The 15106-nt window shown below is 44.5% G+C and overlaps 1 protein-coding gene across 1 annotated transcript; it reads left to right on the top strand.

Annotated features, from left to right (window-relative positions):
* The first annotated feature begins 2718 nt into the window (after window positions 1-2718).
* Window positions 2719-10631, top strand: LOC146342619 (vomeronasal type-2 receptor 26-like). Its single transcript, XM_084808621.1, has 4 exons — window positions 2719-3537; window positions 5778-6005; window positions 8413-8539; window positions 9730-10631. Exons 1-4 carry the CDS (start codon window positions 2719-2721, stop codon window positions 10629-10631), a joined length of 2076 nt encoding a protein of 691 aa, XP_084664747.1.
* Window positions 10632-15106: the final 4475 nt, after the last annotated feature.

Genomic DNA, 15106 nt, shown 5'->3' with positions numbered 1-15106 from the left:
GACAGGCAGGGCTCTCTCAGTTTGTACACTTCTTTCATTTTCACCCTTTCCTCATATAGGTCCACTTTCAAACAAGTGTTTCTCATTTGTGATTAAATATGTGGTCTTTGGACACTGTTGAAGTTAACGATTGGGTGGGCCCATGCCACTCTCAGAGGTGCACAGTAGACTCAACTGACTTTGAACCTAGGCTGTTTGAGTTTCGTTCTGATGCTGTAGCGATACACAGGAGAAACCACATCTAAAGGGAAGCATTGACATTAGGATGCTGGTGATTCTGAAATGTGTGCTGTTCTGAGGCTCCTTTTCATGGCTTATGAAGGACACCATTTAGAGTGCCCTGGGAATGATCCTCTGTATATTCCACATGAGTGGTATCATCCAGGAGAAATCTTCATTGGTGGAATAGTATCTGTTTTCCATTACATTTCCCCTGATATTTTATTTCACAAACAACCTTCTGAGGAGTTGTTAAATGTTCCAATGTATGGAATTATAATTATTGTCAATAATGTTTTTGAGTTCATATTTCATTTTAATTTGATTTAAAACTGCTTTGATCCTTTAAAAAAAGTCTGAGTATCTACCTATGTATCTAACTGAATTCCTGAGTTTATAGATGGGTGGATGGGTAGACGATTGATAGAGAGACAGACAGACAGACAGACAGTAATCATTGATGCAATAAAGGAGATATTTCCAAAACTATGTGAGAGTACTGGTTATATGTGTAAGCTGGAAGGGATTTAAATGCCTGATATTGATGGACTGTGGACATTTAGCAGTTGTGAAAAAAAGTCTAAAGAAATGTATGTATTATGAATTCTTATTTCTCTTCAGTTATTTGCTTTATACATTAAAAAACAACAAAAAAACATATGGGTATGGAATACAAAATGTTCAGGATACCCCCAGCCCCTAGCAAGAGTACTCCCATTCAGGGCTTCAGTCACCTTGGAAGAGGAGCTGAATTGCAATGCTGTGCATGGGTTTTCTTTGTCATCCCTCTGAAACTTTTTCCCATGCCATGATACAAAGCTCAAAATGATCAGAGGTTCTAGGGAGTAGCAGTGATAAAATAGTCTTTCCCCCATTCCTCTCCTTGCTTGGACAAACCAATGGAATGGAAAAGTCCTTCTGCGTGTAGAGGAAAAAGTCCCTCTGCCTCATTATCTGCAGGTCCCCCTTCCTGCTCAACCTATGCAGAACATCTCAACCACTTCAGGAGATTCCCCCCCCCCAGTTTTGGGGAGCATATTCAGGCAGCTCTGAGAGTTGGCAGGTAGAGGAGGGTGGGAACAAGACATCTTCCAACTAAACAGATTTCTGGATCCAAACCTAGGATTCCAAAATGTTCTTGACACTTTTAAATGTGAGAACTTCTTACTTCAGAAATATCTTCAGAATATGCATGTCTATAGGTACTATCCAGCCAATGATTCCTATATTAGATTTTCATTTTTAAAGAACTATTTAGATTCTGGATTCTGCCCTCTCTTTATAGGAGAGCAGTTAAGTGTCTCAAAGCCAATATAGACTAGAAATGTGATCAAATGATTTCATACTATGCATAAGTGTATTGTGAGAAGTGTGTTTGCATCTTTCTTTCTTTCTTTCTTTCTTTCTTTCTTTCTTTCTTTCTTAACTTTGTAGAGCAGTGACAAAGTTCTATCAGCACGTCCTGACCTTGGTGTTTGCCATCCATGAGATCAATGAGAATCCCAATATTTTGCCTAATGTCACTGTTGGGTTTCACATATACGACAGCTTATATGATGCAAGGATGGCCTATCGTACCACACTGGACCTGCTTTTCAAATCATGTCGATTTGTCCCCAGCTATAAATATGGCATCCGGAACACTCTCATTGGAATCATTGGTGGACTTGCATCTGAGACATCCTCATGCATGAAAGATGCCTTAGGTCTTTACAAAATCCCACAGGTGGGATCCATACTTTCTATTCCCTCTATATTTTGGGGCCAGGACAGTTAAAGTGGTTCCTTTGAAAACTTTCCAGTGTATTAAAGTCAGAAAATAAGCACATGATCTTACAAATCTTGTCAAATCTCCTAACCTGAATTAAAATTTCTTCAAGTGGTTTCTTACTTTGGATATCATAGATGAGCCAGGGCAACAACTACTGGCAAGCATATTCCATTTAAACCCTACCACATCCATTTACATACAGACTGCTCACGTTTCACCTTAGAATAGTTATTGAGATCTGCACTACTGACTTCTCAGTAAATAGGATTTGGCTGACACAGTTAGTGATAAATGTAGAGATGCTTCTGTTGGAATATGTTTATCATGTAAAACAGAATTACCCCCACCCCACCCCTTGAATCTACTTCATCCATCCTCTTCCCCCACCATCACCTCAAGTATTTTTTTAGGCAGCAAAGCAAGCCAGGGAAGTAACATTTCCAAAAAGACCAAATAAATGTGTGCATGGTTTTATTTTTTAGGAGAAATCGATAGTTTTAATGACCTAGAAAGTTTAGTTGTATTTTTTAACTCCATATAAGTTACCTTGATCTTCTGGATGAAAAACAAACATAGAAGACACTAAGTAAGCATGTAAATGAGTACTGATGTTCCCTCTCTGAAATTATACACCTGTCCTTTTAAAAAAACAAACAAAAAAACAGGTTTCTTATGGCTCATTTGAACAGACAGTGAGTGATGAAAGTGAATTAATTCCCTTTTACCGCATGGTCCCCAATGAAGAATTTCAGTACCTGGGAATCATCCAGTTATTTCTGCAGTTTGGATGGAAATGGGTAGGGCTTATCACAATGGATAATGAAGGTGGAGAACATTTTTTACGTGTGTTGGAGACACTATTTTCTCAGAATGGAATCTGTTCAGCCTTCAGAGAAATTGTTCCAAAACATTTTTTTTTCAGTAGCATGGGTGACGTTTTAAATATGTTTCTCAGTAATATCCCTGCTTTCATGAAGAGCAATGCCAATGTAGTTGTCATATATGGAGAAAGTACATCCCTCGCATGGGTGACGAGCAATCTGTTGATAAGAACATGGACTTCTCTAACAGCTGCTGAATACGAGGAGATGAGATCCGTAGGGAAAGTCTGGATTATGACAGCTCAAATTGATGTCACGTTACCTATATTTCAGAAGGGGTTTGATATGCAGGCACTCCATGGGGCTCTCGCCTTCACAATTCACTCACAGCACATTCAAGGCTTTCAAGAATTTCTTCGAACTATCCACCCTTCAGGGGTAAAAGGAGATGGTTTCATCAAGGATTTCTGGGAGCAAGCGTTTGACTGTTCCATGCTGAATTCCAGTGTCCCAACTGAGTTAATTGATACCTGTACTGGGAAGGAAAGTCTGGAGAGTCTTCCTGCCCCTTATTTTGAAATGAGCATGACTGGCCACAGCTACAGCATCTATAACGCTGTGTATGCTCTGGTGCATGCTTTTCATATGCTGTACATATCAAAATCCAGTCCCAGAGCAATGGAGAATATGGGAAGATTGGTCCCTCATACTGTGGAGCCTTGGCAGGTAATGTCTCCTTACAGAAACTATCTGTTTTTATAAGTAGAGTATATTATGACTGAGAACTTGACATGTAGTGGTCAGTATAATATTGACCACCACATATCAATAAGACAGCACCCTCCTTTTGACTTAAATTGTCTTAACTAAATACTTCCTTTACTTTTCTTACATTATTTCATTTAGGGTGCAGTCCTACGGGTTGCACCCTGGGTACTCATAAGCCTCTGAATTTGCAGTATCCGTGAGTATCCTATGTACAGAGGGAGGCACCTTGTGCCTCCCATGCTGCATTTCTGCTAGTTGGGTTATTTCACCTGTCAAACAGAAGCTTTGAAAAGTGGGAGGGAAGGACACTGGGGCAGTGATAGGAAAAGGTGTAAAACAGCTGCCCCAGCCTCCTCCCCAGAATGCCTCCTCTCCATCTCCACACTCCATTCACTGAGCATGGAGAGGCAGCCAGCATGGTTCTCTCTGTGCTGGCTATGAGGGGGAGGGGAACATGGTTTCCTGGCCCTGAGCTCAGAATCCTGTCTTCAAGCATGGAGCCAGAAAACTAAAAAAATCCTATGTCCCCCCGATGCTGTCTAGAGTACATAGGATCGCTGCAATATTTGTTTATTCCTCTGAGATAATTTTCAAAGTCTCTCAGCGAAACTACTGAGCAATGTGCATTATAGGGATGTACGAAAGTCACTTACCTTTTAACGAAATTGATTTGAGGTGGGGGGGAGGCGTTCCGTCCCTCCCCCCAAAATTCTGGCCGGGGGGGAGGCGCTTCATCCCTCCCCCCCAAAATTCTGGCCAGGGGGGAGGCGCTCCATCCCTCGCCCCCAAATCCTGGCCGGACGGGTCTGCAAATGGTGCCGCCCATGGGCGCCGCCATTTGCGTACATGCATTGTTGTTGTTTTTTTTACTCAGCCGTGATAGGCTACGTAAACATTTATGTAGCCTATCATGGTGTTTTTTAAAATTTAGCCGTGATAGGCTACGTAAATCTTTATGTAGCCTATCATGTTTTTTTTTTTTTTTTAACTTAGAAATGGCGGCGGCGACAGCCGGTTGGAAGACCGGCTGCTGCAGCCGCCGCCGCCGAACCGCCGCCGGAGCTGCCGCCACCAGGAAGATTCGCCAAAGGTAAGTCCCATCCCGGGGGGGGGTGGAGGGGCAGACCATTTTGCCACTGATTTCGGGGGGCCAAATGCACTGGCATTCAGCCTCCCCGAGATTCATGGCGAAATTCTCTGACATCCCTACATTTAACCCAAATCTCTCATTCCTTCTTTTCATTTAAGCCTTTTTAAAATTTCAACAGGCATTTAACCTGCTGGTTTGAGTCCTTTTAATGATCTGAATTCCTGAGTTGTTTTCCCCTGTTTACATTTTTTCCCTAGTTTTGCTGTTTCAGAATGCAGAAGTATATATACCAACCTATTTCTTTGAGTTGGCATGTATACAGTGGCATTGTTCATGTTTAATGTCTGCTCAATCTGATTTGAAATGTTTTTGCATTTTTTAAAAGAAATGTTCGAGTGTTTGGTTTTAATTTTTTCTCATTTTTTAAAAAACTTTTGTGTAATATCCTGAGTATTGCTATGGCAATCAAGGGCCACGATATAAATATTTCAATAGATAAATAAGCAAGGAAACAAACATACAAACAAGTACGTTAACTTCCACTAAAGTTACTTCTGACACCGTGATCCTACATCGGCTATCTAATTCTGATACTTTGTCATGAATCTTTCTCATATCAGCAGATATTATATCAGCTCAGCAGTTCATGGCATTTCCGTTTGTCTTCCCGAATGGAAGCAATGGGAGGGGAGAATTGATCCTGCCAGCTCTGAAATGGCATAGTTGGTGGGTCTGCATTGGACCTATCTGAGGGGAACAGTGTGGAATTGGATCAAGTGGATATGAACCCTAGTACTCTCTCCAGTACCCCCTGAACATCATAGTTCAGGGCTTTCCACCTGCTTCCCCAAGTTGGATAACTACCAGTGGTACCTTTCCATCTGCCTAAGCACAGCACTCCCCCCCCCCCCGGTAAACTGGTGTTGTCCCTCACCAGCAGAGGATACTGGTGGAGTGGCACAAAAGCTCATCCTATCCACCTCCAGCCCCTCCCCATTGGGGATTTTGGACTCTGCTTTTAACTCATGTCTAAAGGTACATGAAGAAACAAAGTGGAATTAATTCAAGACATAATAATACCCTTGATTTCTTTCTTCTCCCCACCTAGCTTCACTCTTTTTTTCAGAGGATCTCATTCAACAACAATGCCAGAGATGAAGTCACATTCAATGAACATGGAGAACTGGTAGCTGGCTTTGATATTACTAATTTGGTCACTTTCCCAAATAACTCCTACGTCAGAGTCAAAGTGGGAAGGCTGGATCCATGGGGTCCTCGTGGCTCCACATTGACCATGAATGAAGAGAGAATCCAGTGGCATGGAAGATTCATCCAGGTGTGGCAATGACTCCATTACCTCTCAACTGACATAACACATAACCATCCAAAGTACTAGAAGGCCACTGCATTTAAGCTACGTCACTATTACTCCAACACATGACCAATCTCATTTATTATATTTCTATACTGCTGCATAGCTGAAGCTCTCTGGGCAGTTTACAAAAATTAAAGTTCATCTATAGTTAATTGGCTTACATGTTTTGATGACAAGTAGCCCTCCCCTTTTTAAAACTACTTCCTCTTCTGTTTTAATAGATGGTATCAGTTTCTCACAAAATGGGTGTAGGAGGACAGACCACAGGGTTATGGGCTAAAACCTGCTGTCCCCAGCAAGCAGGGGACTTTGAGTTGATGATGGCATTTAATAAAAGCTAGGGATGTATGAAAGTCACTTACCTTTTCGCGGATGTGATTTGCGGTGGGGGGGAGGTGCTCCATCCCTCCCCCCAGAATCCTTGATGGGGAGAGAAGCGATCTGGTCCTCCCTCCCCGGAATCCTGCCCGGCCAGCTCCGCTCTGCAGCAGCTCCGCGGAACAGCTGGCCAGGGCCGTCCGCAGCCGGAGTTCCAACCATGGACTGGCTGCTGAGGATGCAAATGGCGGCCGACATAACGGCCGCCATTTCCATCCAGCCAGGCTGCCATGATAGGCTACATAAGTATTTACATAGCCTATCATGGCAGGCAAAAAAAGAAAAAAAAGAAAAAACAGCGTATGCAAATGGCAGCGGCTATGGAGGCCGCCTTTTGTGTTCCCTATTTTTCGCTGTTTTAGCCTACGTAAATATTTACATAAGCTATTACGGCGAAAAATGGGGAATGCAAATGGCGGCCACTGTAGCCGCCGCCATTTGCGTACGCCGTTGTTTTTTTGTTTTTGCTTGCCGTGATAGGCTACATAAATACTTACATAGCCTATCATGGCAAACAGCAGACGCAAATGGCGGCTGTGGGAGCCGGTCGAAAGACCAGCCACCGCCCGAACATCTGCCCCAGGTAAGCTTCATCCTGGGGGGAATCCGCAGGGGGGCGGGGGGGGAGGCTGTTCCGCCATGGATTCCAGGGGGCCAAATGCCAGTGCATTCGGCCTCACTGAAATCCGTGGCGGAATTCTCCGCCATCCCTAATAAAAGCTGTACAAAACAGAAAGGACACGGTCCCCAATAACACTTTCAGTACAAACCCTCCAGGTGTAAGAAACCTACACAACTCCACCAGACCAGTCAAATACAGGATTTATACGAATTATACAATTATGTATAAGTGTACAATTATGCCAACTGATTTTACAAAACACCAATAACAACTATAAAATAAAACTATGAAAATAAAATTAAACACCTAATCATCCATCAGCAATAAAGGATCTCTCACACTTCCACTCAACCTGGTCTCTTTGTTTGTTCATTTTAAACATGCAAATGGATTTAGCTTTGAATAGAAGAGGAATCATTTGTATCTTGGATGAATGAAATATCTAAAGTAACAAAGGAAGTTTCACACATATGCATACTAAGGCCAGATCCACACCTCGTGTCATATCATTTTGATCTCATCATGGTGATGGTATATCCCGCTTGCAGATTTATACCTCGTAGCACACACAATGACATCTGCTGTGGTCTTTTGAATAATATGCAACACAAAGTGGGAAATAAAGCTAGAAAATCAGTATATGGAATATGTAATGTGCCCTAACAGTTATCAGTGCACTTGAATACTGCTATAAAGCAGTATTCAAGGTAGATCTTGCCTAGGACTGGAGTGATTTCTCCAGTCAGAGATTTGATGAGACATTTGACATTTTAATTGCATTCAGGGTTGTTGGGGGTTTTTATGCTTAACTCAGAAACTTTTCTTCTAACTAAATTTCCTATCCATAAACTCACAATCCCCTTTGCTCCCCCAACGACCTAGAATGCATACACGTGCACACTATGTGATACACCACTCTTTACTCTATCAGCCCCTTGTCCAGGGATGGGGAATGCATGGCCTTCCAAAAGTTGTTGGAGTGCAACTCCCATCATGCCTGAGTATTGGCTATGCTGGCCAGGGCTGATGGGAGCTGGAATCCAACAACAATGTCAGGGCCAAGGGATGGATTCCTTTTTTAGGTCCCTTTCATCAGCTGATGTGGGAACTGGAACCAGAGGAGGTCCAGGTTGGCCCTACTCCAGCCCCATCAAAACCACTGTAGTCAGATGGATTGCTGCCATATCAGAAGAAGCCACTTGGGGGAGGCATGGCTTCCTGAACATAAAGTGCCCACAACTAGTCCTACATCACTGGGCTTCCTGAGGCAGCCTCACCAGCTATGTCTCCCGCCCTCATATTTAGTGATATATTATTTTAAAAGTCAAAATTCCCATCATCATGTTTCTTTTTCCTTTGTTTTTATAGGAGCCTCCCTTCTCCCTCTGTACTGACCAATGTCATCCTGGTTACAACAAGAAAAAGAAGGAGGGGGAGAAATTTTGCTGCTATGATTGTGAATCATGTCCGGAAGGAAAGATCGCAAAAAAGGAGGGTAGGAGATAACATTGTCAAGAGATATGATTCTGATGAAATATTTAGACAAGTCAGTGGGAGTGATGACATCACAAGATATGTAATCAGGAAAGGTTTACAATGCCTGTAGTTGATTGGCTTTGGCCTCCATGGTAAGTGTGAGAAAGAAATTAAACAAACGGGTTCGTATGAGCTATCCAATTCTCTTCAGTTATTTGCTTAGTAGTATGAATAAACAAGTGGCTGCTTGGAATGAACAAGTTTCAGTCTATCCTCCTTCATTATCAGGGCTATTCCTGTACATGTCTACAGCTGACCTGAAAGAGGAGCTATCTTCTTATTCTGTGTGTGGGATTTCTTTCCCACCCTACCTCCCTGAAATTAATTCATGACATAGTACAATGCACAAAAGGTGGATAAAGTCCAGAGACTGGGAAACAAGGAAATACTGATTTCTCCACATTGCATTCTTCATTCTGGAAGTATACCCTATTAGCATGAGGAGAACAGGGTTTTAGCCATAGGATCTGCGTTTGCTTATCCCTCCTTCCAGCTTACCATAAGGTGTAAAGGGCTCACGCAGGCCAATTTCCCATCCTACAGTTCTTCTGTTTGTTTCTTCTTTAATGTTCACACCATCTTCTGTGCATGCTCAATGATGACAGACACACAAGGCCATTTTGGGAAGACAGCTTGGTAATGCTTACAGAGACCTTGGAGATACATGTGGAAAACTGAAAACTCCCTGTAGTTCCCCAGAGCAATTCTACATGTAATGTAAATTCATCTGCAAGGAAGGTTCACTCATCCTTAGAATATATTTAGTTAGTTTATTAATAAAATCAGATCACCCTGAATGGTTAGTTCTTCACCAAGCAAACTACAAACAATTCTCAATAATGTAAATCAAAGCAGTCAACAATGATTATGGTACAATAGGTCATATGGGACTGCTGGTCCTCTGAAATGGACTACGGGTGATTTTCAGCAACCTTGTGAAAAATAACCAAGGAGTTTTGCATGGTGCAAGTGAAAAATACATGTAATTATCTCACATGGAAAATGATGGAGGCTTCATGCACTTTCCACCCACATTCATGTCTGGGGTGGGGTGGGGTGGGGGTGGGGGGATAGGTTTGGTTTATACATTTTATACCAGTAATACACCAATTAACATAGCTTTAATACTGATTTTTCTCTCTCTTTCAGACATGGATTATTGCATTAGCTGCCCAGAAGATCAATATCCAAACAAGGACAGAGTTCACTGCATTCCCAAGGTTCTCAATTTCCTTTCTTTTGAAGAACCTCTGGGGATCGTTTTAACTTGGTTGGCTCTTCTCTTTTCTCTGGTCACAACTCCAGTGCTTGGAATATTCATTAAACATCAGGACACTCCCATTGTCAAAGCCAATAACAGGAGCCTCACATACGTTCTCCTCATTTCTCTCCTTCTTTGTTTCCTCTGTGCTTTGCTCTTCATTGGACAGCCTAATAAGGTGACCTGCCTCCTTCGACAAACAGCATTTGGCATCATCTTCTCCATTGCTGTTTCTTCTGTTTTGGCCAAAACCATTATAGTGGTTGTGGTTTTCATAGCCTCCAAGCCAGGAAATGTTTTTCAAAAATGGGTGGGGAAAAGATTAGCATATTCCATCGTGTTGTCCTGCTCCCTTATTCAAGTAGGTATAAGTGTGGTTTGGCTGAGTACTTCTCCTCCATTCCCAGATTTGGACATGCACTCAGTGTCTGGAGAAATTATCGTGGCATGCAGTGAAGGGTCTGTGACCATGTTTTCTTGTGTTTTGGGCTATATGGGCTTCTTGGCAATTGTCAGCTTCACGGTGGCTTTTCTAGCCAGGAAATTACCAGACTCTTTCAATGAAGCCAAGTTCATCACCTTCAGCATGTTGGTCTTTTGCAGCGTTTGGCTGTCCTTTGTTCCAACCTACCTGAGCACAAGTGGAAAATACATGGTGGCAGTGGAGATCTTCTCCATCTTGGCTTCCAGTGGTGGCTTACTGAGCTGCATCTTTTTCCCCAAATGCTTCATCATTGTGATGAGGCCTGATCTGAATAAAAAGGACCAGCTAACCAGGAGAAAGCATTAAGTTTTCTTATAATCAGTCTTTTTCTTAGTTGATTTTAGTGTTTCTTTTGTGGAGTATATACAGATAACAGTTTTCAGGGGGTATCCATGTTCACCTATTGCAGCCAAATGAACAAGTCTTGCAACACAGTTCTGGCTAAAACCATTCAAACGTATTGTTAATGATCTTCAACCCATCCTGGGCAATGACACTTCCCTGCCATAGGATGTGGGTGATAGACCTGTACTTGCTAATAGATGGGCCAATAACCCAAAAGAGCAATTCACCAGCAACAACATGCCACATTTCATGAATTAGGGATAGGAATGTTGGAGAATTCCACCACGGACTTCAGTGAGGCTTTAGAATCTGCCCCCCCCCCGGAGTCCGTGTCAGAACGGGGAAATCCCCTGCGCCACCCTGCAGAATCCCCCCAGGACGGACCCTACCTGGCGGTGGCAGCGACTCCAGCAGAAGCTCCAGCAGTGGCTCCGGGTAGTCTTCTGGCTGCTGCCAGGCTGCGGCCTCAAATGGCGGCCGCTATGCCGGCTGCCATTTGCATTCCTGCCAAGCCATGATAGGCGATGTAAATATATACGTAGCCTATCATGGCTAATGCAGGGACGCAAATGGCGGCAGCCGTAGCCGCCGCCGTTTGCGTCCCTGCAGTCAGCCGTGATAGGCTACATAAATGTTTACGTAGCCTATCACAGCTGACTTTAAAAAAAAACAACGTCTAGGTAACGTCTACGCTATTTGTGTTCCCCTTATTTTCGCCGTCTTAGTCTACGTAAATGTTTACGTAGATTAAGACGTGCCAAAATAAGGAATGCAAATGGCGGCAGCCTTTTTTTGTGCTTTTTTTGTGTGTTTTTTAGGGATGGGGGAGAATTTCTCCCTGAAACTTCGGGGGGCCGAGTGCCAACGCATTTGAAATCGGCAGTGAAATTCTCTGCCCCCCCGCCCCCCCCGGGATGGGACTTACCTTTCACCAATGTCCCTCCCAGCGGCAGGTCCCGGCGGCGGTTCGTCGGGTCTTCGCAGGGGCGGGGGCGGCAGCCGGTCTTTTGACCGGCTGCCACCGCCGCCATTACAAGTGCAGTAAAAAAAAAAAATTAACCCCGTGATAGGCTATGTAACGATTAACGTAGCCTATCACGCTATTTGCATTGCCCTTATTTTCACCGTAGTCTACGTAAATCTTTACGTAGACTACAGGGACCAAATAAGGAACGCAAATGGCAGCTCCCTATGGGGGCCGCCATTTGTGTACGCGCTTTTTTTTTTCCAAAGTCACCCGTGATAGGCTACGAGATGATTTACGTAGCCTATCACGGCTGACTTTGGAAATCTAGCCGTGATAGGCTACGTTAATCGTTACGTAGCCTATCACGGGGGTTGGGTTTTTTGTTTTTGTTTTGTTTCTTCGCGGCTGGGAAGACGGGCCGCTTCTACCCGGCCTGAATTTCACCAGCGAGGGATGGGGTGCCTCCCCCCCCTCGCATGAACTTTGGGGGGAGAAGCGAAGCACCTCCCCCCACCGCGAAGCAAGCTTCGAGGGACTTTCATCCATCCCTAGTGTTTTTTTTTAAGTCAGCTGTGATAGGCTACGTAAACATTTACGTAGGCTATCACAGTGTTTTTTTAAAATCTAGCCATGATAGGCTATGTAAATCTTTACATAGCCTATCACTTTTTTTGTTTTTTTGGTTTTTTTAACCTGGATATGGCGGCAGCGGCAGCCGGTCAGAAGACCGGCTGCTGCCGCCGCCACCGCCAAACTGCCTCCGGAGCCGCTGCCAGAGCCGCCGCCGCCAGGAAGTTCTGCCCAAGGTAAGTCCTGTCCCGGGGGCGCAGGGGGGCGGGCCATTCCACCACCAATTTCGGGGGGCCGAATGCTCTGGCATTCAGCCTCCCCAAGATCCGTGGCAGAACCTTCGTACATCCCTACATAGCAGCCACCATTTGTGTCCCTGCCTTTTGCCGTGATAGGCTATGTAAATAGATATGTAGCCTATCAGGGCTATGGCAGGGAAGCCAATGGCGGCCGCTATGGCAGCCACCATTTGCAGCAGCAGCCCAGCAACGGACGGAGGTCTGGCTGCGGGCGGCCCCGGTCAGCGGCTCCGTGGAATTGCCACAGAGTGGAGCCAGCCAGAGAGGATTCCAGGGGGGGACGGAGTGCCTCCCCCAGAGGAACCAGGTAAGTGTTTCATACACCCCTAATTAGGGATGTCGGATGATTCTGGATGGAGGATGGAGCTCAATGGGCATTCATCAGATTGGCTTCCTGGACTCCGTTCCATCTTCCACCTGCTGGCCCAAGTCTTTGCATGATGAATGAGGCCAGCTGGCAGAATTTCTGTATTTTGTTTGTGTATGTAAAGAAAATGTGCACAAATATTGGCTGGAAATTGTTCAGATTTGCATAATTTGCACAAATGACAGCCATCATTGGCACAAATTGCATCCACAATTTGCACCAGTTATGCAAATTTCTGCAGTGTACAGCCAAACTTTGTGCAAATTATACAAATTTGTGCAATCTGCAGGTATAATTTAAGCAAATCTCTATTTGTGCAAATTATGGCCAAAACAACAAAAAGAAAGCATTAAAATTCCCTGGAACTCAGGGAATACAACTGGCTTGGCTTGCAAAAGCAAGCCTAGTTGAGCGTGCTGCAGAAGTCTGGCGAGCGCAAAAAAGGCTGGATTTCCCGGTGACAGACATGCCTAACAAGAACAAAAAAAAAGGACCGAAACTTGCAACACACCCAGATGCGAGCTTTGCTGCCACATCTGCTCTGGCAACACTACCATATTAGGGGTAGATTCACTTGCTCATCATTCAATGTGATATCCCCCATCTTCCGTTAGCAGTGCTCTACCTAATTCAGACATCAAGGAACTGCCAGGGCTTTCTGCTTGCCTGTGTGCTCCTTTCCGGCTGGAAATGGGAAAATCAGGTTGGGCATGATGGGTGGTGGCTCAAATTGCTCTCAAGGAAGTCTGTCATTCCTTCATGGCCTGTGCTGATAGCCTCTCGATGAGCTTCAACTGGGAACAGGTGGAGACAGTAGGGATGTCGGAGAATTTCTCCACGAATCTCCAGGAGGCCGAATGCCAATGCATTCGGCCCCCCGAAATTGGTGAGGAAATTCTCCGACACCCCCCGTCCCCCCCCGGTATGGGACTTACCTCGCGCGATTGTCCCTCGTGGCAGCGGGTCCCAGCGGCTTTGTGGCGGAGTTGCGGCAGCAGCGGCGGCGGCCGGTCTTCCGACCGGCTGCCACCGCCGCCATTTCCAAGTAAAGTGTTAAAAAAAAAAAAAGTGATAGGCTACGTAAAGATTTACGTAGCCTATCATGGCTAGATTTTCAAAATCAGCCGTGATAGGCTATGTAAATCTTTACGTAGCCTATCATGGCTGACTTTGAAAAAACAAAAAAAGTGCGTACGCAAATGGTGGCGCCTATGGGCGCTGCCATTTGGGTTCCTTATTTGGGCACGGGTAGTCTACGTAAAGATTTACGTAGACTATGGCGAAAATAATTTATTACTTAAGTATAAAATAAGTATATACTTATTTTAAATATTAATTACTTAATATTAAATTAAGTAATAATTTATTACTTATTACCCGTGCCCAAATAAGGAACGCAAATGGCGGCGCCCATGGGCGCCGCCATTTGCATAAGCGCTTTTCTTTTCTTTTCTTTTCTTTTCAAAGTCAGCTGTGATAGGTTACGTAAAGATTTACATAGCCTTTCACAGCTGACTTTGAAAATCTAGCCATGATAGGCTACGTAAATCTTTACGTAGCCTATCACGTTGTTGTTGGGTTTTTTTACACTTTACTTTTTTCTTTTGCGCCTGGGGAGATGGGGCACTCCCCCCCGGCCAGAATTTCGGAGGGGAAGGGCGGGGCACCTCCCCACCTGCCAAGAATTTCTGGGGGAGAAATGGAGCGCCTCCCCCCCCCCCGGAAAACAGCTGCGGGACCAGGTAAGGGACTTTCGTCCATCCTTAGGAGACAGATGGGAGTGGCCAGCCAGAGCAGTAGAAAGGGAATAAAAGGATGAAATGTAGGAGACCATGGGGACAGGGAACAAAGCCAGTTGAAAAGGGTTGGGGAAGAACCAGAAGGAAAGTGGAAAGTCAGAAGAAGAATGAAACATGAAAAGGGGGGAAGTGGAAAGAGCATGGATGGAAGAGATAGAAGAGTAGGAGGGTGCAACATGAGATTTTCTTAATTCCCCTTCCTGGAAGCTGCAGCAAGGGAACTCTTGTGCAGCTACGAAGAGAGCTTTGTTCTCTCTCTCTCTCTCTCTCTCTCTCTCTCTCTCTCTCTCTCACACACACACACACACACACGCACACACACACCAGCAATGCTCCATGGAGAGCCAACTACACAGACTGTATCCTTTTTTGGAAGAACTAGAGCCGAGAGCGTTCAGCCAGCTAAGCAATGTGATGAAGACATCTTGCTAGAC

The sequence above is a fragment of the Heloderma suspectum genome, chromosome 6 (assembly GCF_057233095.1).
Source record: "Heloderma suspectum isolate Gila_16-S chromosome 6, 16-S_ref, whole genome shotgun sequence".
In the NCBI taxonomy this organism is placed as follows: Eukaryota; Metazoa; Chordata; class Lepidosauria; order Squamata; family Helodermatidae; genus Heloderma; species Heloderma suspectum.
The sequence above is the reverse complement of the archived record's forward strand: the minus strand, read 5'-3'. Positions and strand labels throughout refer to the sequence as shown.